This window comes from Danio aesculapii, chromosome 14 (genome assembly GCF_903798145.1).
Source record: "Danio aesculapii chromosome 14, fDanAes4.1, whole genome shotgun sequence".
Taxonomy (NCBI): domain Eukaryota; kingdom Metazoa; phylum Chordata; class Actinopteri; order Cypriniformes; family Danionidae; genus Danio; species Danio aesculapii.
In genome coordinates, this window is record NC_079448.1 from 1,333,714 (window position 1) to 1,361,171 (window position 27,458).

At 35.5% G+C, this 27,458-nt stretch overlaps 3 protein-coding genes across 3 annotated transcripts in view; 1 reads left to right on the top strand and 2 right to left on the bottom strand.

Annotated features, from left to right (window-relative positions):
- Positions 1-12,473, bottom strand: part of rgs14a (regulator of G protein signaling 14a) — a 31,078-nt gene extending 18,605 nt beyond the window's left edge. Inside the window, 7 exon segments of the mRNA XM_056472251.1 lie at positions 54-221; positions 2,538-2,681; positions 5,150-5,242; positions 6,317-6,483; positions 8,483-8,504; positions 12,296-12,377; positions 12,379-12,473. Of these exon segments, the coding sequence (XP_056328226.1) occupies positions 54-221; positions 2,538-2,681; positions 5,150-5,242; positions 6,317-6,483; positions 8,483-8,504; positions 12,296-12,377; positions 12,379-12,473 (771 nt within the window).
- Positions 12,474-15,674: 3,201 nt separating this feature from the next.
- On the top strand, positions 15,675-23,188 carry LOC130240829 (uncharacterized). Its single transcript, XM_056472483.1, has 8 exons — positions 15,675-15,699; positions 16,305-16,364; positions 17,290-17,346; positions 17,451-17,495; positions 17,595-17,621; positions 19,308-19,547; positions 22,648-22,749; positions 23,071-23,188. Exons 2-8 carry the CDS (start codon positions 16,316-16,318, stop codon positions 23,163-23,165), a joined length of 615 nt encoding a protein of 204 aa, XP_056328458.1. The 5' UTR covers positions 15,675-15,699; positions 16,305-16,315; the 3' UTR covers positions 23,166-23,188.
- Positions 23,189-26,505: 3,317 nt separating this feature from the next.
- The window catches only part of acsl1b (acyl-CoA synthetase long chain family member 1b), a 27,931-nt gene continuing 26,978 nt past the window's right edge, over positions 26,506-27,458 (bottom strand). The window contains exon 6 of the mRNA XM_056472893.1: positions 26,506-26,561. Within this exon, the coding sequence (XP_056328868.1) occupies positions 26,506-26,561 (56 nt within the window). The remainder of the gene's footprint in view (positions 26,562-27,458) is intronic.

Sequence of the window (27,458 nt, forward strand, 5' to 3'; positions counted from 1 at the left end):
AGCGAGCAGAAGAAACAAAACAACTATAAATGCATGTCTTGAAGGGTCTTCACCTTTCTGTTACTGGGTGGCGTTGCGCTCTTTTTGGACATCTTGCTCTTGGGCTCCGGGGTCCCGATGCTGGGCAGAGGACGACTCTCCACGCAAGCCAGCATGCAGTTCTGGTAGAGCGGAGAACGAACAAACCTGGTGTAGCTGTCCATCTTCATCAGCTTGAAGATCTGCGAATCATAAACAATTACTGGAAACCACTGGAGATTTCAGCATTTACAGCCAGAACTCTTTGCTTCAAAATATTAGTGTCGCACTTATTAAAGATTTCTAATTGCTAATTGAAGATTTATTTATTTATTTTTATTTCTGTTTATTGGTTCAAGTTTCTTGTTTATTTGCATAAATGCATACAATTATTCCTTCATGCATCTAATATTAAATGTGTTTTCCTTGAATTATTTAGTAAAAAGGATTGAGTTCTTTTGGATTACATTTAGATTACTTTTGCAAGATGTCATTTGTAATCAGTAACTTATCTGCCCTTCTCTATATACAGATGAGCTAAAATTACTTAGCATAACAAAACCAAATGAAATTCATCTAAATGAAATCCAAAAGTGTATTTTTCATTTCACTGTATTTAACTCAATGCACAAGTAATCTAAATGTAATCCAAAAGAACTAACTTCACATTTAAGCAGAAATTAATTAGCATCACAAAAGTAATCTAAATGTATTCAAATTGTATTACAGACCACAAATTGTCATGTAATTTGTAATCAGTAACTGTAATCTACCCAGCTCTACTGTATATACAGACAACTCATATTTACATTTGTGATTCAAAGTAATTTTTTTAGCTCAATTAAATGTAAATATGAGTTGTCTGTATATACAGTAGAGCTGGGTAGATTACAGTTACTGATTACAAATTACATGACAATTTGTGGTCTGTAATGTAATTTCTTAGATCACACATTTATGATAATGTAATCAGAATACATTCGGATTACTTTGGTGATGATGAGATATTTTCGCTCAATCGAATAAAAAATAAGTGCTTTTGAATTACACTTAGATTGTTTTTGCATCGAGATATTTTTGCTCCACTAAATGAGAAAAGATATTTTGGATTACATTTAGATTACTTTTGTGATTTTAAGTAATTTTTGCTCAATTAAAAGTAATCTAAATGTAATCTAAAAGCATATATTTGTCATTTAATTGAGCAAAAATATCACAATGCAAAAGTAATCTAAATGTAATCCAAATAAACTGATTTTCACATTTAATCAAGCAAAAATTACTTTGCATCACAAAATTGATCAACATATAATCCAAAAGAACTCCTTTTTCATTTGATTGAGCAAAAATAACTCATCATCCCTAAAGTAATCTAAACAGATGTAATTTGTTATTAGTAACTAACCTACCTGGCTCTCCATACAGACAACTTATTTTTACATTTAAGCAAAAATTACTTAGCATCACAAATGTAATCTAACTATAATCTAACAGAACTAACTTTCCCTTTTAAGAAAAAATTACTTGGCATCACAAAAGTAATCTAAATGTAATCCAAAATAACTAACTTTAACTTTTGAATAAAAATTACTCTGCATCACAAAAGTAATCTAATTGTAATCCAAAAGAACTAATTTTAACTTTTAAACAAAAATTACTCTGCATCACAAAAGTAATCTAATTGTAATCCAACAGAACAAATTTTAACTTTTGAACAAACATTACTCTGCATCACAAAAGTAATCTAAAAAAAAATCCAAAATAAACTTTTCATTTGATCGAGCAGCATAAACATCTCCATGCAAAAGTAATCCAAAAGAACTAACTTTCACTTGAGCAAAAATTACTTGGCACCACAAAGTAATCTAAATGTAATCCAAAATAATGTTTTTCATTTGATCGAGCATAAACATTAATGCAAAAGTAATCTAAATGTAATCCAACAGAACTAACTTTAACTTTTGAACAAAAATTACTCTGCATCACAAAAGTAATCTAAATGTAATCAAATACAACCTTTTCATTTGATTGAGCAGCATAATTATGTCAATGCAAAAGCAATCTAAATGTAATCCAAAAGAACTAACTTTCACTTGAGCAAAAATTACTTTGCATCACAAAAGTAATCTAAATGTAATCCAAAAGAACTTTGAGCATAAATATCTCCATGCAAAAGTAATCCAAAAACCTAATCCAAAAGAACTAACTTTCACTTAAGCAAAAATTACTTAGCAACACAAAAGTAATCCAAAAGTACTCATTTTTTAATTAAACAAAAATATCTCAATCCTAAAGTAATCAAAATGTAATCCAAAATAACTAACTTACACATTTGAGCAAAATTAACTCATCACAGAGGTAATCTAAACCGATGTGATTTGTAATCAGTAACTGTAATCAACCCGGCTATAATCAGACAACTCGTTTTATCATTTGAGCAAACTCAAAAATACTGTGCCATGGCATGCTCACCCTCACGAATGTGTGTGATTTTTGTCATGCAGTGTGATATTTTGTACCTGCGCCTGAGCTTTATTGAACATGTCGGGCGTGGGCATCTCCAGCTCGCGCTCCTCCGTCTGCGCCGTATCATCGATATTCACCGCATGCAGAGAGCTTTCAGACAGAAACGTGTCGTAGATCAAACGTGCCTCTTTCTTCATCTGATGAACACAAGACATCATTTACCTTTTATTTTCTCATTATGACTGAACACTCGATGCATACAGATCACAAATGAGGACACACACACCAAAGCTTTAGTGAATATGAATCTGGACTATTGTTGTGGTAGCCTGTGGTTTTGGAGGACTGCTAACATGATAAAATACCTCTCATCTTGTATTGAATCGTGTTATAGAAATAAATGTTGCTGCCATCTGTCAATTATAAGCACATCAGCACAATGATGGGCATTCAGAAAGGAGAAGGTTTGAGACACAATTATTGAATAATCATCTAACTGCGGTTATCAATAGTGCATTTTTAGTTTATTATAGTACTTGTTTATGTTTTGTGCTTCAATTTGATGGTTGTAAAAATTATAATGGTGTGGTAAATGGATACAACAGTACACCTATTAAAAAGGAAGTGTTTCAGACTAAATTTGACTACTTCATATATTTTTATTGAAAGCTTCAGAGGGAAGCACTTAAGCGAAGCACTTAAAGGGATAGTTTACCTAAAACTGAAATTCTGTCATCATTTACTCTTGTTTAAATGTAGTTGCTTTACTCTGTTAAGATATTTTGAAGAATTCTGGAAGCCTGTAACCCATAGGTGTCAAAGTCTATTCCTGGAGGGCCACAGCTCTGCATAGTTTCGCTTCAACCCTAATCAAACACACCTGATCCAACTAATCGAGGTGTTCAAGACTACTGTAGATCAGATGTGTTTGATAGGGTTGGAGCAAAACTGTGCAGAGCTGCGGTCCTCCAGGAATTGACTTAAACACCTATGCTGTAACCACTGACTTCCATTTGTTTTTCATACTATGGAAGTCAATGGTTACTGGTTTTCAGCATTCTTCAAAATATCTTCTTTTGTGTTCACCAGTAGAAAGAAAACTCATAAAGGTTTGGAATCACTTAAGGGAGAGTAAATTGTGAGTACATTTTCACTTTAGGGTGAACTATCCCTTTAAATGTCATCATACTAAGACATAATATTGATTTTAAACATTTCCTAAATGATGTTTAACAAGGAAATTTTCACAGTAATTCTGATAATATTTTTTCCTCTGGAGAAAGTCTTATTTGTTTTATTTCGGCTAGAATAAAAGCAGTTCTTAATTTTTTAACACCATTTTAAGGTCAATATTATTAGCCCCTTTAAGCTATAGTTTTTTTTCGATAGTCTACAGAACAAACCATCATTATACAATAGCTTGCCTAATTACACTAACCTGCCTAGTTAACCTAATTAACCTTTAAATGTCACTTTAAGCTGAATACTAGTGTCTTGAAAAATATCTAGTCTAATATTATGTGCTGTCATCATGACAAAGAGAAAAGAAATCAGTTATTAGAGATGAGTTATTAAAACTATTGTGATTAGAAATGTGTTCTCGGTGTTCTCTAAATGCGTTCGAAAAATCTCTGTTAAACAGAAATTGGAGAAAAAAATAAACAGGGGGCTGATAATTCTGAATTTAACTGTCTATCTATCCATCCATCTATATAATTTTATGCAACTACCTGTGGTACTGTTATAAGGATTTCATAGATTTATATTACAATTATAATTTCATCTTAATTTTCTGTCTATAATAATCAGCATCTGTAGCAAGTTGTGTATTTTTGCTCAGTCTGAAACTTCCACGTTGTCATAAGCCCCTTTCACACATACAGACCTTCCATCATGTGTGAACAGGCCCTTTTGTAAAATACCGGTGAATTCATTCCAGCAATTTCCGGGAAAGAGAAGTTGTAACATTATTGGTAATTTGCTGGAATGCTGCTGTGTGAACACAGAAGGAAAATTACCGGAAAGAGCGCGTTCATGATTAGAACACGATGACGTGAGACGTCGACTCCAGCCAATCAAAACATTCAGACACATTCACATCTGCGCTGTTAATGTCTTTGAATATTTTTTTCCAGACACATTTAGCTGCTAGATGTTAGTCAGATTCATTCTTAATGCCAACTGTGTTAAATATGATAAACCGCCGTTTGTTTACCTTGAAGCTGCTTCAGCTGCTTGACGCGTGTGCACGTGTGAGCAGCCAGTGAGCGCCAGCACACACACATATTATGTACAAACAACAGTTTCTATGTTTATAAATACAAGCGAGCCGTTTAAAGCTCATTTCTGGTTAATGATGTCAGAATGCACCGGTATTTTGTAATGGATGTTTGAATGATCTTTTCTGGAAAAATTCCAGAATGTCCTTGCCTGTCTGAACAGAGCTTCATTGAATTTACTGGTAAAGTCGTTCCAGAAATTTTCCACATATTTACCGGTATTGCTGTGTGAAAGGGGTTATTACAACACACTATAAAAGTCATACATGATGCTTTGCACACTGCATTTAAATGCAAACAATTTATGTATATTTCAAAATTTGTGATTTATTAAATCTCATATTATAAATGTGTCCATTAATACTTTATGTAATATATTTGCATACCTCCTCCAGTCGGCTGGGTGGGATTTTCTTGAACTTCTCACAGGCTTGATAGAAGAGAATATTCTCAGCACTGACCTCAGATCTGAGAAACTCCTGCGAGACATGAGTCAAAATTAAGAGAGTTTTTCCTTAAAACAAGCTAAATAATCTGCCAATAAGCAAATTAAACTGGTGTTTCCTTTAAAATAAGATTATTTTGCTTGTTTAAAGGAAAAGCTCACTTTATTTTAACTCATTATTTCTGAAAACAAGGCTATATATTTTGCTTGTCTAGAAAATGCTTCTTGATTTAAGAATTTTTGATATTTGTACTAGAAACAAGACAAAACTCAAAGTAAGAAAAGCATTTTTGGCAGCATATCATGAGTTGTACATACATTTGTGAAGCTGAAACATGCAAACACACACAACTACCCTCAGTAACCTGAAATGTTGATCTGCTCAGGCTTGAGTAAAGTCATAATGTCATTATGCCATGTGTTTGACCATGGACAGAAAAGTAGTAAAGACAACCCACCTATATTTAAGTATACAGACATTTGTTAAACTAATTTCCATGACTTTTCCAAAACTTTGTGTGTTGTTTAGTTTTTCCAAAACTGTTCCTGGTCTGCAAAATGCCATGACACAATTCCATGACGTTTCCAGGTTTTTAATGACCGCATGAACCCTAATGGAAATCATAGGTCCCCATTAACCTCCTAGGGCTTTAGTGGCCACACTTTAGCTCTTAAGTGGATATTTAAAATACTTTGAATGTTTTATATTTAGTTTCAGACATGCAGTGTCATCCTGCAACTATTTTGCAGCTTATGAACTGTCCCAAACACTATTTTAACTGTCCAAAATGAGAACAAAGTGTCGTTTTTACTCTCTGATAGTCAAAACATGTTCAAAAATATGTATGTGTTATTAATGCATTAAAAAAAAAGTGTTATGTAAATTCGGACCACGAGTCCACATATATGGACATCATTTTCCTCTAAAAGTACATCATATCAAAAGGTGATACTTAGGTTTTATTCTAATTAGGATTCAATAAGCCAAAATAGCAAAGAAAAAAAAATGCATGTAGAAAAACAGCTTGGGCCTTAAGAGGTTAAGATACTTATATTTTAAATATCTGAAAATATGTGTTTTTTAAAGCGATGAAGAAGTAAAACCTACAGTAAAGTACCGCACTCCAACATGGTCTTCCAGCAGGCGTTCGAAACAGACAGCCCAGCTGACCACACGACTGGCCGGACCATCAGCTGCCTGCGAACCACCTGACCTGCTGGAGCTCTCTGATAGGCTGGAGCTGCTGCCACAGCTGGACAACCTCAGGTTTAGTTCTGTGCACGCAAACACAAGAGAGAGAGATGTTCACAAAGTCATCAACAAAGTATTGAAGTATAATTATGATGACAACTTAAACATTTAATGTGCCCTCCAAACTGCAAATGAACTTCAAACTGTGATTCATTTTTATAAAGTTGGGGTGATTTTAGAAAAACTATGTTTTTCTGCTGTTAAAACAGTGCCCGGGTCATTTCAGGAGGGTTAAAAGAAAAAAAGAAGTCTTTCTAAATATTTCTCTATTTAGAAATACTGTAGAAAAAGAAGATCTATAATCTCCTGGGCTCCTGAAGAGCAGAAAAACTTCAACAATACGAGATGAACCGAGAACTTGACGAGACACTTTTCCTCTTCTGCCTCAAATACACCCTGGATAAGAGAAACATTTTTTTTCCACAATTTATGAAGCATTTAACAATTCATTTTACAACTGACTCACCGGCCACTTTATTAGGTACACCTCTCCAACTGCTCATTAATGCAAATTTATTATCAGCCAATCACATGGCAGCATCTCAATGCATTTAGGCATGTAGACATGGTCAAGACGATCTGCTGCAGTTCAAAGCGAGCATCAGCATGGGGAAGAAAGGGGATTTAAAAGGAGAATGGCCAGACTGGTTCCAGCTGATAGAATGGCAACAGTAACTCAAATAAGCACTCGTTACAACCGAGGTCTGCATAAGAGCATCTCTGAACACACAACACGTCCAACCTTGAGGCGGATGGGCTACAGCAGCAGAAGACCACACCGGGTGCCGCTCCTGTCAGCTAAGAACAGGAAACTGAGGCTACAATTCACACAGGCTCACCAAAACTGGACAGTACAAGATTAGAGAAACGTTGCCTGGTCTGATGAGTCTCCATTTCTGCTGACACATTCGGATGCTCGGCTCACAATTTGGCCTCAACAACATGAAAGCATGGATCCATCCTGCCTTGTATCAGCGGTTCAGGCTGGTGGTGGTGGTGTAATGGTGTGGGGGAGATTTTCTTGGCACACTTTGGGTCCATTAGTACCAATTGAGCATGGTGTCAACGCCACAGCCTACCTGAGTATTGTTGCTGACCATGTCCATCCCTTTATGAGCACAGTGTCTCCATCTTCTGATGGCTACTTCCAGCAGGATAATGCACCATGTCATAAAGCACCAATCATCTCAGTCTGAACATGACAATGAGTTCACTGTACTCAAATGGCCTCCACAGTCCCCAGTTCTCAATCCAATAGAGCACCTTAGGGATGTGGTGGAACAGGAGATTGGCATCATGGATGTGCAGCCGACAAATCTGCAGCAACTGTGTGATGCTATCATGTCAATATGGAGCAAAATCTCTGAGGAATATTTCCAGTATCTTGTTGAATCTCTGCCGTGAAGGATTAAGGCAGTTCTACTCTATATTTTCAGAAAGAACGACATGATATCCAAATAAGCAATTAAATATATTTACACTTTTAATATATAAAAATATGAATAAATATATTTACAACATTTAATTCATTTACATGATTGCACATAATCTAACTCATTTACAATTGTCTGTTTTGATACATACATACGCATACATACATACATGCATATATTTTCATATTTCCTATTATTCATTTTGCATTTATTGTAGTTATGCATTACTTTGAAAATAGAATTAAATACAGTTTTCTATACATTATATACATGCTTTAACAATCAAACTCCAAAATAAGTAAAAAAAATTAAAAACAAACATCACAAACACACTGATTTATACTGCAGCACATTTACATTCAAACCTCTGCATATTATTAACCTGTTAGCAGTATATACATTATTAATATACTGTACAAAAATATATATACAAGACTTATAGAGAGCACTGGTCAACCCAGCATTATTCAAAAGAAGACTGTGTGTGTGTGTGTGTGTGTGTGTGTGTGTGTGTGTGTGAATTAGACAAAAATGTGTAAGATGCGCACACTGTGGTCTCTCTGTCTGACATGAAGTAAATGACACTCACCGCCATCAGAAACCGCCTGAGTCTGAAACACACACACACACACACACACACACACACACACACACACACACACACACACACACAATCAGTAAAGCAGGATGAAGGTCTACACAGTACAGCAATCATGAATGGTGTCAGGAAATCACACTCAAAAAACAGCTGTGTATTTCTGTGAACCGAACACACACACACACTCTGACAGGAAATGGGTGTGTCTGACGTTACACACACCATGAGACACGAGTCTGACAACACACACACAGACTTTTATTGTTACCAAGAAATTTGTTGCTTGTTGTGGGTTTTTCTTCTTTCGCAAGCACTTCATACTGTATATACACACCATTGACTGTTTTAAGTAAAGCTATGACCTAAAGCTATAACACACACACACACACACACTTCTATCTATCCATCCATCCATCCATCCATCCATCCATCTATCTATCTATCTATCTATCTATCTATCTATCTATCTATCTATCTATCTATCTATCTATCGTCATAGTTAGAAAAAGTGGAAAAACAAGTGATTTTTGGTTCATTTTGCAGTGACTCCACGATTTTACCAAAATAATTATCATTTGCATTCTTTATTAAGGCCCATGTAAGAATTTTAAGCCAGTTTACAGCATTTGGGCACAATAAATTGTACCGTCTGTAACTTTTAAGAAAGATTAATTGTCTTTATGTACATCTGATGAAGACTATACAGTGTTATTTTACTTCTGACTACTCATTTTTGGTACCTGATTATTGCTAGACTCACAGAAAACTATAAAGCCCTGTTTATTTTATTTATATTTTTGCTCTACTGTAGTTAACAGAGTTCTCAATACTTGTTGTCATTGGTTTATAATAGATTAGGATTACCAACTTCCGAGGGCAAGTTTGTCTTTAAAAATGAAAACGCAGACAGTTCACCCAAATGCCAAGTCAAATCTGAGTGACGATAACTGGAAAAACAATCATTCATTTTCCTTTGTCTAAGTCCCTTTATTAATCAGGGGTCGTCAGAGCAGAAAGAATCGCCAGCTTATCCAGCATATGTTTTACTCAGAGCATGCCCTTCCAGCTGCAACCAGATACTGGGAAACACCCAAACACACACTCATACACTACGGCCAATTTAGTTCATCAATTCCCCTATAGCGCATGTGTTTGAACTGTGGGGGAAACCGGAGCACCCGGAGGGAACACACGCCAACACAGGGAGAACATGCAAACTCCACACAGAAACGCCAACTGACCCAGGCGAGGCTTGAATCAGTGACCTTCTTGCTGTGAGGCCACAGTGCTAACCACTAAGCCACCCAAAAATGGAAAAACATCCCAAACTCAATTCAATTCAACCAAACCACAAACATCCCACTCGTCCCCCAGTGTACAAAGCTGAACTCAACATTTCATAAACCACAATTCAACATCCAGACTCCAAATATATTCATTTATGGACTCTTGAGTTTAGCGAAACTAAAGTAGAAATGTTTGTGTCATCTTAAAGTGACGGTTCAATCAAAAAGGTAATGATCTGTCATTATTTCCTCATCCTCTACTTGTTCCAGACATGAGTTTCTTTCTCCTGTCGAACACAAAGACAACGATTCTGAAGAACGCTAGAAAAATCAACCATTTTTTGATCCAACTATGAAAGTCAATGGCTGTTTTTCTCAAAACTCTTCAGAATATCTTGTCTTGTGTTCAACAGAAGAAACTCCACCTCTTAAGACCTTATTTTTTGGGTTAAACTGTCTCTTTAAGATCATGAACCTTTAATCATGCATGTCCTAACTCATTCACACCCAAACAAATTTGAGGTAAAGTTGGTTTTATATTCACACATTTGTTCAGTAATAACATACTTCCTATATTGTTTACCATAGTATTTTAAATATTAAAATCACGTGCAAGTGTGACTTCAGACCAATATTAGCACCATTTAACTGACTGTGAACACTGTTGTACTTTGATAATCACTGGCTGCTAATGTGATTTCATTATTTAGAATTGGGACACAATATTGGAAAACTCACATTTCAATGTTTTGTTTTGATTTTCTGCGATAAACACTGAACTAAGAATATAACTCCAACAGATGACTTGAATAGCTCGATTTGGAAAGAATTCGTAGCTTCATATTGATTGGAATTATGCTTGTCACATTAATTAATATATGGACTTATCGCACAACACATGGACATGATCTCTTATGTGGGCATTATACACTAAACGGCCACTTTATTAGGTACACTGAGGCTACAATTCACACAGGCTCACCAAAACTGGACAATAGAAGATTGGAGAAACGTTGCCTGGTCTGATGAGTCTCCATTTCTGCTGCCACATTCAGATGCTCGGCTCATTATTTGGCATCAACAACATGAAAGCATGGATCCATCCTGCCTTGTATCAGCTGTTCAGGCTGCTGGTGGTGGTGTAATGGTGTGGGGGAGATTTTCTTGGCACACTTTGGGTCCATTAGTACCAATTGAGCATGGTGTCAACGCCACAGCCTACCTGAGTATTGTTGCTGACCATGTCCATCCCTTTATGAGCACAGTGTCTCCATCTTCTGATGGCTACTTCCAGCAGGATAACGCACCATGTCATAAAGCGTGAATCATCTCAGACTGGTTTCTTGAACATGACAATGAGTTCACTGTACTCAAATGGCCTCCACAGTCACCAGATCTCAATTCAATAGAGCACCTTTGGGATGTGGTGGAACGTGAGATTGGCATCATGGATGTGCAGCCGACAAATCTGCAGCAACTGTGTGATGCTATCATGTCAATATGGTGCAAAATCTCTGAGGAATATCTCCAGTGCGTTGTTAAATCTCTGCCACTAAGGATTAAGGCAGTTCTTAGGACAAAAGGGGGTCCAAACCGGTACTAGTAAGATGTACCTAATAAAGTGGCCAGTGAGTATATATATATATATATATATATATATATATATATATATATATATATATATATATAGGCCATACATAAAATGCATTGTTAAAAACACTCTAGTATCTACTATAAATTACTATAGTATATTTTCATGTGGGTGTCTGACAGCTGAAAATAGATCTGGCAGCAGATACCACTGTTACTTTATTACCTTTTTTGTTAACATTTATTTATTTAGGATATGCATTTCTATAATTAAATGAAACAATCTTTGGAATAAAATTTGATGTGTTCTTTGGAACAGTGTACTCGCAGAGTGATGCTATTATATCGTCATTATGGCATTACATAATGGCAGAAAATGGTCTTAAAATGACAATAATATTGGTTATCGCAATATATTTTGGTGCAATATATCGCACAACAAAAAATGGATATCATGACAGACCTTTCTGGGATGATTTTGTAGGACTGATAATCTGTATTAATCGAACAGACAACATTTTCTGGATTTCTGGACAGTCTAACAGTACTCAAGTACAGAAATTAATTCATCAAATGTAAATAAATGACACTGCACAGTCTTCGTTGTATAAAAACTAACATCTTTGATTAAACTTATACACAAATGGTTTAAATACACTTGAAATCTCAGTCATGGGGCATAAAAACAAATGAAAAAGCTAATGATAAACGTTCACTATATTAAGTTTAAACCTCAATGTGGTTCCAACAATAATCCCCACTCAAATGTCCTAATGGATGAATAAACCAAAGACTAAACTTAAACTGACATTGCAATTAATGAACATTTTGGGACTAAACTGTCTCTTTAAGATCATAAACACACAATCAAGCATCTCCTAACTCATTCACACCCAAACCAAGCATCATTAGGCCTGAATGGACTCACCATCAGACCCGCGGGCACTGCCAGACTGCTCATTTTCTTGGACATGTCCTCATTAGGTTGGCAGGACTGTGCCCACAGTGAATCGACTCTCTAAACCGTCCCTCAAACAAACACACTGCCTGCTGAGTCTCTTTCTTACACCGCTGTCACTTCCTGTTTGAAAGGGAAGTCCTGCCATGGCAACACACCACAAGAGGAACTGTGGTTGCTCTGACTAAACCCTCTTTCTTGAGAGCCACCAACCTCTGCGTGCTACGAGACCCACACTACGGCCCACCTGACCTTGTGTTTATCCATTTTAATGAACAGAGCAATGAGAAAACTCAATATACCACCAGAGCGGATAACCACAACAGCTTATAGGAGCCACAGCTTTACTCAACCAGCACAAACCACCAGTTTCACATGGAGACATCAACAACTGCTGGAGATGTTGAAAGGACACATTCATCATAGCGCACAATGAGGAATTAAGCAATCGTTTATAACCATGTGTCATAGTGTGATGTCAAACAGGCAGTGATAAGTACATATTACTGTAGAAAATTATAGAAAGAATTAAATATATATCATTTATGATTGCATAATGACAAGGGAAATTATTTTTAAAACTTATATACAAAATTAATTATATCACAACATGACTTTCTATTGGTTTAATTGTATATTTATTTATTTTTTGAGCGATGGGGTGGGTCTTAAAAGTTTAAAACGTTATAAAGACATATATAAAATGTATCTTTGAAAATATGGACACAAAAATAAAGTACCTTTAATTGAAAATAAATACATACAAACAAATAAATAAGCAAAACCCAAAACAAAGTATCTACACAAGCGCTTTCCACCTGATTTGGCAACTTCTGGTTCATTATAAGCTCTAATATAAACATCTAGAAGAATAAGTAGATAAAAACCCGTGTATTTCTGATTACAATGCTATATTGAATTGATAAAATAGCAAAAACTAAACAATATCAAGCTGCTAAACGAGCTGTGTGTGTTTGTAAAGGTAACATTGAACAAAACTCACAGCCGTTAACGTACACCGGAAGTCTCACACATATAAAATACAAATGGCGATTCTTAAAACAGAAATATAGTGGATTATAATTACTAAAATGAATAGTTCAGGGAATAAAACAGACTATTTCAGCCCACATTCACCTGATACTCGCTGGAGCGCATCTTCAGCACGCGACTCTTGTTGAATTTGACTTGTAAAGATGCTCCTCTGGCCAGTCGACAGAAGCTTAGGCTTATAGCTTTTATCGCCACCATAATAACAATAATAATATTGTATAAAGCGGAGAAAACTGTGAGATTCACCTGCGCGACCGTAATCCCGTGAGTTTGACGCGCCTCAAATTCAAACAGGTGATAATCAGATGACGCGCATGCGCAGAGCTCTTAGAGGACGGTTGTTGTTAGAAGGGATACAGCTGCGGCCTTCAATTAACGAGAATTATTTATATTATTTATGAAATTATCCATTAAACTGTATTTTATTAACGCCTACCCCAACCAACAGAGTAATGCAAATAGAGTATTTATCGAGTATTATTCATATTATTTATTACATTACCGATTAAATTGTATTTTAACGTCTACCACAACTGTAAAATATTAATTATTGCTGTACAGTGTCAAAAAATGTGCTAAATTGATGTGCGTACCCACAGCTGTATCTCTTCTACACTTTACAGAGGACGTCAATATGGTAGCTCCGTATTTGATAAACAAAGTATATTCATTTTGCTGACACCTGCTTATACTAATTAATCAGATTAAATATGCTTTCATTTTGTTATGTTATATAGGCTAATCCCACGTTGCTAGTTAAATATTAGCATAGTTTTTTTCAGTAGCCTAGTTTTGCTGATTATTTCACTTATAGCTTGTTCACTGCTGTTGTCTAGATGTTATATGACATTGTGTTGATTATTTACATACAAACTCACGCATGCTGCTTTCTTTTTTTCCGGTTGGTGACATTTATTTCCTCCATGAGGAGCCACACAACACAAAAACGATGTGTTATTTTGTCAGAATTATTTACAGCATGTACAGAGCAATGTGACATGTTAATCAGAAAAATAACCAAAAATAATATTTATTTTCAGTGTAGCACCCAGAGCCGAGTGTTTGTGCATTCATTAGCATGTGTGCCATCTAATGGCGATCTGTGTTTCAGTCTTCAGTTTCTTCAGTCTTTGAGTTCAGAATGTTAAAATTGAGGTAAAGTTGGTTATACATCCACACATTCGGACGTTTGGATTCAATAAAACACTAAAGCAGACTATAAAAAAGGCTAATAGGCTACAGATTAATTATAATGATGTACTGTTATGAGAACATTTTGACAGTCACCATATTGTTTACCTCTATGAATATCAGGTCTGAAATAACAGGACTTCAAAACATTAGCATTTAGCATTGACTCCTGTAGGCTACTTTGATAGTCATTATCTAATATGATTTCACTACTTAGAAAATCTAACAATACTTTTCTGAAAATACAAGAAGGTGAAAGTCTGAATGTGTGAATATAAAACCAACTTTACCCCATGAAATTCTAGAAGAGTATAAGAAATCTGGAGTTGTTACCCCTACTGAAAAAACAGCCTAAACCAACCTAGGCTAGTTGGCTGGTTTTAGCTGGTCAACTAGGCTGGTTTTAGAGGGGTTTTGGCCACTTCCTGGCTGGTTTCCAGCAATATCCAGCCTGGTCTTAGCTGGTCAGGCTGGGGGATGACCTGCTAAAACGAGCTTGGCTGGGAACCCAGCCAAAATCAGCTATGTCCAGCTTAAACCAGGCTGGTTTTAGCTGGTCATTTTCAAGCCTGACCAGCTAAGACCAGGATGGAAATGGCTGAAAACCAGCCTGGAAGTGGCCAAAACCCCTCTAAAACCAGGCTGGTCAACCAGCTAAAACCAGCCAACCAGTTTAGGCTGGTTTAAACTGGATTTTTCAGTAGGGATATCAATGTTGATCCTAAATACAAAAGATATAAGCTAATTAGCTACCATTAATACATTTAATTTATATTTATATTTTTTTAATTTAATTTATATTCATATATAAATAAAATTATTTTTCAGCAGGGAATACAGTAATTAAATAAGATTAATTGAAATGTATGTATAAATTAGTGCAACTAATGAGACACTTTGTTGCAGGAGTAATAGAGATAGTCATTAATCCAAAACTAAAGCATATCATTGATTTATACGCAGCTCTTATGATCCTGTGTGCCTTATAAGCAAAGCAGTCTGCTAATACAGAAATATATTCATGTGTCACTGAGGACATTTGCATGATTATCAGCAAGTATATCAGTAAATATGAGCAGGAACAAGAGCTCTGCTGTCAGACTGACGCTCTCTGACGCTTCACACAACAGGTGAAAGACTTCTTTATACATTATATATGTATATTAATGTGCATTTTAGTGTACACTGTTAATAATATCTGTAAATGTTGTGAAAAGTGACATTTATTGACATTTGTAATAGTTTGCTGATATATATTGTCTGGGTTAGTATTGTATATTACGCTACAAAAACCTAGTAATAAACTGCAGCACATTTTCTGTTATTTTACAGACTTATTTCTCTATTTTGTATACATTATATTATTTCAAACTACTAAAATATCAATAAAAGTCACTTTGTTAAAGTGTAGAGTTGAATTTTCAGCATCAGAAGTGGACAGAGCAGAAATCAACATCCCATAATGCAATTCACCACCGCGAACAAACACAAAACAATTCATTAACAGATATATTTTGCAGAGTATAAAGTACAGATGATGTGCTATCTAGGATTGTGTTTTAATATCATTTGTGATCAGATTGAAAGTGAATGCAGCTTTCTTCACTTCTTAAATGCTTGTTAGTTTGTTTATCAAATCATTTAATTGATGATAAATTATTTTAGCATTAAAAAGTAGAATTAAGAGCAGAAGTTAATAAGATAAACAGATTTCTGTGTGTTTTCTGAATGACAGGGCGAGGAATCATGAGGGAGTTTGTTGTAACGCTGCTCATTGCTGTCTGTTTTTATCCCTGTAAGTATCTCATCACTATTATTAGTTAAAGCTTTATTATACTTCACATGATAACAGGGGTGGCACGGCGTCTCAGTGGTTAGCACTGTGGCCTCACAGCAAGAAGGTTGCTGGTTTGAGCACTGGCTGGGTCAGTTGGCATTTCTGTGTGGAGTTTGCATGTTCTCCCCATGTTGGCGTGGGTTTCCCCCACAGTCCAAACACATGCGCTATAGGGGAATTGATTAACTAAATTGGCCGTGGTGTATGAGTGTGTGTGTGTGTGTGTGTGTGTGTGTGTGTGTGTGTGTGTGTGTGTTTGTGTGTATGGGTGCTTCCCAGCACTGGGTTGTAGCTGGAAGGGCATCCGCTGCGTAAAACATTTGCTGGAATAGTTGGCAGTTCATTCCGCTGTGGCGACCCCTGATGAATAAAGGGACTAAGCTTAAGGAAAATGAATGAGGCGGTTCATTTCATTCATTTGTGTAAATAATTGAAATCCCTATCAATATTATTATTCATTATTATTATTAATACTTTGAACCACAAAACTGTCACTGAACTCATCATTTCTAATATGTACAGATGCTTATGCAGACGTTTTCCCACCAAAATGATGTCACTTCCTGCATGGCGGATGTCATTAGGGATCTAGTTTTTACCTTAATTATATAATAAATGACAAGATATGAAGAGATATCTAGAATATTTAAAGCGACAGTTCACCCGAAATCATTTCCTCACACTCAAATGGTTGTAAACATTTCCTTCTCCTGTTGAACAGAAAACGAGATATTTTGAAGAATGCTGGGTGAAAAAAGCAACCATTGACATCCATAGTAGGACCTACAATACTATAGAAGTCAATGGCTGTTTTTAAACCATTTATCAACATATATTTCCATCTTTAATTGTGATGATAATAATGTTTAATCCTCTCTCTCAGCCACTGAACTGAAAGCATGTGATCTGAATGAATGTCTGACCTGTGATTTATATCCAGGTATAAATTCAACTCTATTATAATCAATTATAAAATAAACTATAGATTTTTACAGCCTACAGTATATGCAAAATAATCTGATTATATATATGTATTTTATCAAGCGTCGTGTCCAGCATGCCTTCCTACATCAGCCAACTGCAGCATTGGTAAGTCTTAGACTAAATTATTATTATTTTTATTTTATTAGGAACAAATCGAATAAATAAAATAATAATAATAATAATATCAAATCTCAATTTCTGCAGGTCCTCCAAACAACTGCATCATGAAAGGTAGAGTTATTCTGCATTTATACTACGGTTCTGCTGAATGCTTGATTCTGATTGGCTGATGAGCATTTTGAGGTGTTCTGTTAGTCAAATAAAGGCCCAGATAAAGTAGTTCCGGCAGGTTTTGAGCGCATTACAGCTCCATATCACTCCGCTGAATGATTAGAGTTATCACATCAAAACACAACAGAAGGCTTTGGAGGAGATGCGGAGGACACTAGTGCTACACACAGGAGTAGTTTGAGGAAAACAAACACCTGACAAATAAACTCAAACACAACATCTGAACAACATCTTTTGAACTATTTTTGATTGTTTGGCGCCATCTTATGTCTGAATATTGTGCAGGTTAGTGTATAGTCAGTGCTTAATTTAAGCTGGATCATGCCGGATCTTGTTCTGGAAAATGTCAGATATTCGTGTTTTGCGTTCCAGTATTTATTTTTAATGGATCCGGCATTAACTTGTGCATGGTGAATACCTATGTGTGTCTGTGAGAGTGTGAATGAATGCAAGAGAAAGCTGTGTGGATTGTGTGCGCGCACACACACATGACCCTAGTCACCATGCACAAGTTAAAGTAAAAGTCAAGTTTAACTTTTGGCCCTCAACAGTATTTTCAGCCATCGGCTTTCTTATGTTTACAATCACTCTCAATGGTTAGTGATTGTTTCGCGCGCAGTGAGCAGCGCAAATAAATAATGGCATAGAGGCCAACCTAAATAATATTTGTATTTTCAAAATGGCAAAGAGGCAGTCAGGCATATTTTAATTTCTTCAAACCTTGAGTAAATCTGATAATGAGCCTTTAATGACGTCATGTTCTGGGAAACCTGAAATTGTGTGGTGGACGTCAGTCACGGTAACTTTTACAAGTGTTCATTTACAAATTAAGCATTGTGTATACTCCATCAGCTGTTTCTGTTTGTCAGCTTTGTGTTTTTTATTGTTTGGCGCCATCTAGTGTCTGAGTAATGCACAGGTTAGTGTATACTCCATCAGCTGTTTTCATTCTGTCAACTTTGTGTTTTTGACTGTTTGGCGCCCTCTAGTGTCTGAATAATGCACAGGTTAGTGTATACTCCATCAGCTGTTTCTGTCAGCTTTGTGTTTTCGACTGTTTGGTGCCATCTAGTGTCTGAGTAATGCACAGGTTAGTGTATACTCCATCAGCTGTTTCTGTCTGTCAGCTTTGTGTTTTTAACTGTTTGGCGCCATCTAGTGTCTGAATAATGTGCAGGTTAGTGTATACTCCATCAGCTGTTTTCCTTCTGTCAGCTTTGTGCTTTTAACTGTTTGGTGCTATCTTGTGTCTGAATAATGCGCAGGTTAAAGTATACTCCATTCAGCCAGTTTAATTGTTTAATTAAAGAATTAATGAACTATTATGCCTCTGAACAAGGTTTATTGTCTAATGTTTATGTTTTGTGGCCAGTAGTCATGTAATAAGCCAGATAAAGTACATCCAGACGGTGGTTTTCTCAGAATAAACCCCTCAGTCTTCTACAACAGTGCTGCGCTTCACATCAGGCTGCTGATAAGTCAGTCAGGCTTTATTCTGAGATAACAACCTACTGGATCTACTTTATTTCAAACAGATTTTAGGCAATAGCAAAAGTCATTTTCCTGATACTATGTACTGACTTCTCTGCACTGCTCCAGTATGTTGTCCTGTTCTCTGCTGTCCAGTGTTAAATATAAGCACAGACCCTGAGTTACCGGTGCCGGAGGGAAACAGTGTGACCGTGAACTGCTCTGTTGACCTGCCGAACGCCTCCTACAGCTGGGTCAGAGATGGAGAACTGCAAACTAAAGACATCACATCACTGTTACGCATCTACACACTCCTGAAAAGCACAACCGTGGAGTGTCACGTCAACAGCAGCGTTTGTGGAGTCTTCAACAATACTTTAACCATTACTGTAGAAGGTGACTGAACGCTCACACTTTCTCTGATACACTCAGATCGTGCACGATTATATCAAGTCAGAATGAAGTTAAATCCTGTTCATTTTGCATTCTTTTTCAAATATAATTTTTTGACATCCAAATTTAGCCTCCAAACCAAAACAGAACGTCCACGTTACTTTCTGAAAACAGGAATTTTATTGTGAATCCATTCATTCTAACAGGGTCAATCCTGGTAATTCTCCATTTTTATCTGAATTGGAGTATAAGCCCACAATTTTACATCAAGTTGCATTTCTGACTTTTTTGCAAATCCTGAATTTACATCTCACAAGCGTGATCACAATCGCCTCACAGCAAGAAGGTCGCTGGTTTAAGTCCCAGCTGGGTCAGTTGACATTTCTGTGTGGAGTTTGCATGTTCTCCCCGTGTTGGTGTGGGTTTCCTCCGGGTGCTCCGGTTTCCCCCACAGTCCAAACACATGCGCTATAGGGGAATGGGGTAAACTAAATTGTCCGTAGTGTATGATGTTTGTGTGTGGGTGTTTCCCCGTGATGGGTTGCAGCTGTGGCAACCCCTGATCAAAACAGGGACTAAGTCGAAAATAAAATGAACGAATGAATGAATTGTGATGTTTTATTATTATTATTTTACTTTTTAGATTCAGATCATTCACAATTATATAGAGTTGAAATCAAAATTAAATTAAACCCTGTTAGATTGTTATACTTTATTTAAATATAAAGGTTTAACAAAGGAGAAAGTCTCATTTCTTTTAGTGTGCCTGGAATAAATGCAGTTTTTAAAGAGCTTTTTTAAAACTCAATATTATTCTCCCTTTAAAGAATTTTTCTTTAGCTTATGTGTGATTTTTATTTATTTATTTTTTAAATTGCTTTGTTTTTTGTCTAGTCTTTTTATGCATGTATGTCTTTTACCTCTGTACTATTTAAATGCACGTAAAGTGCTCGGAGATGCTGTAAATGCACTATATAAAATAAAGTTTATTATTATTATACATTAGTAAAAAAATATGATTACAAATGATTTTATGTTACTTTACCTTATTTTAATAAGTTAAACAGGTTTCATCAACTACATTTTTTACGGTATGCCAAGCTCAACTTAATACTTTTAGTCAGTTTGATTGATACGGTACCAGAGATGTATAAAGAGACCCAGACTTAAGTAAAAGTACAAGTGCTCTATCAAAAAGTGACTTGAGTAGAAGCTGAAGTGCTCTTTAACACCATACTTAAGTGGAAGTACTGAAGTATTCAACATTTTTTCTTCTTAAGTATTGCAAGTAGTTTATTCTAAAATTTACTACTCATATACTGAAAGTACAAGTATTGTGTAATGTAGTTATTAAAGAAAGCAAAGACATGCTGTTTTGTTTATTTTAAATATCTTTTTTGGGGGGGATGTGATTAAGCAGAACGAAAAGAAACATGGCTTGCGATACTGTTTTTTTCTCGCGCTTGAACCACATCTGACAGATTATAACGGCTTTAACACACACCTTTCAGAGTTGTGTGTCACAAAAACACTCCGTAATCCACTCAAAACTCTATTGAAACCCATTTTCGCATCGCAAATTACTGGTTGATAACGCTGTAACCGCAAATTCTAAACATTCTACCAGAAGACGCTGGTCACTATGGCGTCCTCCATGCAGCAGCCAAGAAAAAGGTCTAGAATTGTAAGGAGTAGGGGTGTGCATCTACACTGGTCTCACAGTTTGGTTCGGTTACGATTATCAGGCCATCGATCCGGTTCAATTTGATATCTCGGTGCATCTTGGTGCATTGACGATGCTTTCCATAATTAGATTTTTTCTTCACAACACAAGAATTATTATTATTAAAATCTATAAATGTTTATATATATATTATTTGTAATACTCTTTTTTGCTCTTTAATAGAGCAGTAAGATATAAGAACTGTCCCCTTAATTTGACCCGCTCAAAGAAAACACTCTTTCTCAATGCATCAAAGAAAACTCCAATACATGCACAGAAGGCAGCATGAGCGTTTATATCTAATAAACTCATGTCAATATTATCCCGCTTGCTTTTTGAGCGCTGACAGGCGAGGTCTTACACCCCTATGATTGGTTATTGTCTTCACCTGCTCAACAGAAAGGCCTGCGATCGGCTTTAGAAATTAAATCGCTGTTCACGGATGGCGGGAAGAACAGCCGCGGTTACAGTCTGTATGCGCATAATACGCGGTTATCACAGGTTATTCATAATAGACACAGTGGAGAAAACTCGCACCTCAGACACGCTCGTGTCAGGATCCACAAGTATCACTTTAACAGACAAGAGGAGAAGAAAAGTTACCCCACAAACACACCAGCGGGTCAAACGTCCAAAGTGTGAGAGAGAGAGGCAGAGATGGAGTTTTACAGCATTTCTCTGTAGTAGTGAACTAGCGGCTCGTGTGCTGTGCTGCCTTCATTGTCAATGAAAGACTGTCCAGCAAACTCATAAGCAGTTGAACTGTGCACAATTATCTACCTTTTAAGTAGTAAGAGCAGTATTTACTTGCCCTCGCCTCCTTCACAATAGTATTCTACTGTGACATCGCGCATAGGAGCTAGGTAATAACTGGTTATGATCTGTTTGACACCTCTAGTAACGAGTAACAATGCAGCACATAAAAAAATCAATCGGAGTAAAAGTATTAAACTCATGGAAAATATGGACTGAAGTAAAAGTGGAAGCAGGAGAACAAAACAATCCTCCAGTAGAGGACAGAGACTGCTGTTTAGTACTTAAGTACAGTAGTGAAGTCGTTCTACTTTGTTACTATACATCTCTGAATGGTACGATATAAGTTGAGACGACTAGAAAAGTTCATTTGATTCAACTGAGAAAATTAAGCCAGCAAGAATTTTTTTTCAGTGCATGAATAAATAAAACATCTTTATAATGAAAAATAGTTGCAAGATTGCAGCAATATTGCAAAATAATTTCATTTTATAATCACATAAATGCAGCCTCAAAATAAAAACAATAAATGAATTAATGATAATTATTCTTCTTCAGAACAGAAGTGTGTATGTACTGTTGTGTGTCTCACCTGACCTGTGTGTGTGTGTGTGTGTTGTCCATCAGCTGGTAATTATCTGGTGATTATTCTGGTGTGTGTCGGAGCCGCTGCTGCTCTGCTGATGCTCTTCGCCATCGGGATGAAGATCGCACTGAGAAGAGGACAAGGTACATCTGTAATACACACACACACACACACACACACACACACACACACACACACACACACACACACACACACACAATGCATTAAAATGATCCCAAACGATTATCAAACATGAGCAAACAATGCATGAAGTGGTCAACAAACTGAGTGTGACCCACTTCTGTTCTTCTGGCCTACTGCTGTTATATTCTCTACACGTTGATGATGTTCACATTCACACTGAAGAAAGCAAACACCAAAAGTTATTGTTTAAACTAAATAAAATGCACTTTCAAATAATGTCTCTCTCTCTCTCTCTCTCTCTCTCTCTCTCTCTCTGTCAGTGAAGAGTCGAGCCAGAAAGATGGAGAGACAGCAGCACATGGAGAACATCCACAGCACCGTCAGCACAGTCAACACTGTCAGCAGCTACTACTGACACACACACACACACACAGACACACATACATTCACATGCACACTCTCATACAGTATGCACACACATTTTTATATTTCAGCATTAAGGTGAACATTATTAATTACTCCATTTTAGTTGCACATTTTTATGCAAATTAAAGTAATTATTCAACAACTTTTAAAACTGAGTGTCTTGATTTAATTTTGCTATAAATAAACTTCTAGTGTTTTTGATCATGAGTTGTAAAGTCGAAATAAAATTCAATATAACCCAGCCAACATGTAGCGTTCCCCTAATGTTAGTATTTGGTTCTCCTTTGGTTATTTCTCAAGGATGCAAAAATATAATTAGGTAAATGATCTTCTTTTTACATTTTATTTCTTAGCAACCAAACATTTACATCCCCACAACTTATTCATTCTCACAGGGTTAACGATGACAGTCTTTTTTTCTCCAAGCTGCTGGGACTAATTTTCCTTCGGTTTAGTTCCTTTATTCATCAAGGGTCGCCACAGTGGAATGAACCGCCAACTTATCCAGCATACACGGATGTCCTTCCTGCTGCAACCCAGTACTGGAAAACACCCATACACACTCATTTACACACACACACACACTCTCATACATTACGGACAATTTAGTTGATCAGTTCCCCTATAGCACATGTGTTTGGACTGTGGGGGAAACCGGAGCACCCGGAGGAAACCCACGCCAACATGGGAGAACATGCAAACTCCACACAGAAACACCAACTGACCTCGAACCAGTGAGCCACTGTGCCACCCAAAATTCAGACCCCCCCCCATATAATTTTAGTTTACATCATGCAAATGCCAACAATTTTATCAAAATTTGTAGTAAACATCTCATATTTAATTTTTCTCTGACTTTACATCTTGCAAATCTGTCTTTGAGTTAATCTGAGTTTATTTTCCAAGTTGCTATTTTTCTGAACTCTAAGTTGCATCTCTGACCTTTACCCTGAGTTTTGCTTCTGACATTTTTTTTTATTTAACCCCCCCCCTCAATAGGATTTTCAACATTTTTTGTTTGCATCTCAAATTAAATTTCTTCCTTCAGATTGTGAGTTTACAATCTTCACAATTCTGACTTTACATCTTACAAATGTCATTTACTGTCAAGTTCGGAGATTATTTTCCAAACTTCTTTTTTTCTGAACTCCAAGTTGCATCTTGGATGTTTTTTCCTGAGTTGCATCTTTCATTATTCATTCATTATTATTACTTTTAAATACTTATTTCTTTTTTCATAATTACTTTTTTTTAAATCATTGTAAGTATTTTGTTTTACCATTACAATTCTGACTCTTTCCCCCCCCCAAAGTTCTGAGTGCATTTTCTGAACTGCATCTCTGATTTCTGATCTCTCATTTCAAAATTCAGACACCTTCCCCATAGTATATTTTGGAGTTTACATCATGCAGATTACTATTTTTTTTTTCCAAGTTGCAAGAACACATCTCAGAATTCCAACTTTCCCCCAACATTCTTCATTTATGTCTCTTATTTTAGGTTTCAAAACTCTGATTATGAGTGTACACACAATTTTAATTATTATTTTTTCAGGCGGCACGGTGGCTGAGTGGTTAGCACTGTCGCCTCATAGGAAGAAGGTTGCTGGTTCGAGTCCCGGCTTGGTCAGTTGGCATTTCTGTGTGGAGTTTGCATGTTCTCCCTATGTTGGCGTGGGTTTCCAGTGTCCCCCACAAGTCCAAACACATGCGCTATAGGGGAATTGATGAACTGAATTGTGTGTGTGTGTGTGTGTGAGAGAATGAGTGTGTATGGGTGTTTCCCAGTACTGGGTTGCAGCTAGAAGGGCATTCGCTGTGTAAAACATATGCTGGAATAGTTGTCGGTTCATTGCGCTGTGGCGACCCCTGATAAATAAAGGGACTAAGCCGAATGAACATGAATGAATGAAGATTCTTAACTTTCATTTCAAAATGAAGAGAGTTTACATCTTGCAAAGTTAAAAAAAAAAATCAAAATTGTGAGTTTGCATCTCAGAAGTCTTATACTTTTCCCTCTAGATTATGGATTTACATATTTTAATTTACATTTCTAAACAGATTTTAAATGTACAAATTAAAATATATATAGATATATATTTTTTTTGGGCAAATTCTGTTTACATCTTTCGTTTCTTATGTTTTACTCTGAATCCGTAGCAGAATCAAGCTCCAGTGTTAATCTCTTATAAAACACTCAAATAATGTCATTTTAAAACTTTGCAGTGTAATATTTCTCATGTGCATCTGTAGTAACACTACACTGAAAAATAAAATTCACTGGATTTACTACATTGTTTTTAGGTAAGTGGTTGCAAACAATGGATATGGGCTGAATTTAAACAAACATATTAAATATAGAAATGTTCAAATTAATTTGTTTAAATTCAGCCCATATCAATTGTTTGCAACCACTTACACTAATAAAAAATGAGTAAATCCAATGCATGGTCTATTTGAGTGTACTAGTTCTCAGGGTTAATAATAAGTGTCAGTGTGGGCGGGACGGAGAGACTCACTAATTCCGTCTCTAATCCTCCATTACAAGAGTCTGAGCGAGTCTCCAACACACACTCTGCTCATGGAGGAAGGACTGAAATAAGCCTGATTTCACACACGCACACACACAAACGCACACATTCACACACATCTACATACCTGTAGAGACAGACGACGGAAGAATGTAAATTAACCAGGGGGCCGAAACCAAAGTCGAGATGGGTGAAGCTCCAAAGGTACGTGTGCCGCTTTCTCTGTGACCACAAAACACAACGATAAATACACAATAATAGTTTGGATAATTGACACAAAACAGAAACAATCATACTTCTGTGTTAGAGGTTGATTCATTAGATATACAAATATATATATATATACATATTGCATCAATTAAATACAGGCATGTTTACATACAGTGCTCAGCAGAACATTCATATATTATATTATTCATATATAATTTTACAATAATATATTTGTGCATGTACGTTAGATTAGTCAGTAGCACAGACAAAACTGATCAACTAATCGTAAACATTTTAAAAATGTAAACCACAGTCCAAATATTAGCACAAATTAACATGCTGGGGAGGGGGAAATATGAAATACAATCTAAACAAACAGGAAAAATCAAGAAAATCATAAAAAATATCAAATTAAGTTGAAATTTTGTATTTTTTTGTTGCAAAAACTGGAGTTTAAATGTATTATCTTACTATTCTTAAAGATCTACGCTTATTTTAATGAATAGAGCTGTTTAATGAAGCGGGTTTGTTTAAATGCACCAAAAAACACAGTCTATATCCACTGAGAAATTAACACAAATATGCATTTTCAATAAGGGTTGTTCTCATTTACGCTGAGCATGGGAATAAATTTGCTAGCATAATCTGCCAAATGCAAGAATAAAAGTGTTATATGCATATATTAGTCAATAATGAATTGTATGCGTTTGTTTTGAGTGCATCAACTGTGTGCTCTGGATGATTAGCATTGTCTTATATAAAGAAAGGGCCTTCGCAATCAGAGATTGGTCACGTGACTCAGATAAATCTCATTACTGTAAGCCTTAACCACATGAATGAGGTCTGGAGGAGTGTTTCAGCCTCACCCTGGCATGATAATGTTGAGTTTGACTGAAAACACACACTAGACATGCATACGTGTGTTCCAGAGTATAGTATAGTATAATATAATATAATATAATAACAATATAATATAATATAATAACAATATAATATAATATAATATAATATAATATAATATAATATAATATAATATAATATAATATAATAACAATATAATATAATATAATATAATAACAATATAATATAATATAATATAATATAATATAATATCAATATAATATAATATAATATAATATAATATAATATAATATACAGTAATATCAATATCAATATAATATAATATAATATAATATAGTATAATATAATATCAATATAGTATAATATAATAACAATATAATATAATATCAATATAATATAATATAACAATATAATATCAATATAATATAATATAATATAATATAATATAATATAATATAATATAATATAATATAATATAATAACAATATAATATAATATAATATAATAACAATATAATATAATATAATATAATATAATATAATATAATATAATATCAATATAATATAATATAATATAATATAATATAATATACAGTAATATCAATATCAATATAATATAATATAATATAATTGTTATGAAGCGGACAGGAGACAGAGGTAAGGAAACGTTAGGGTGTTTATT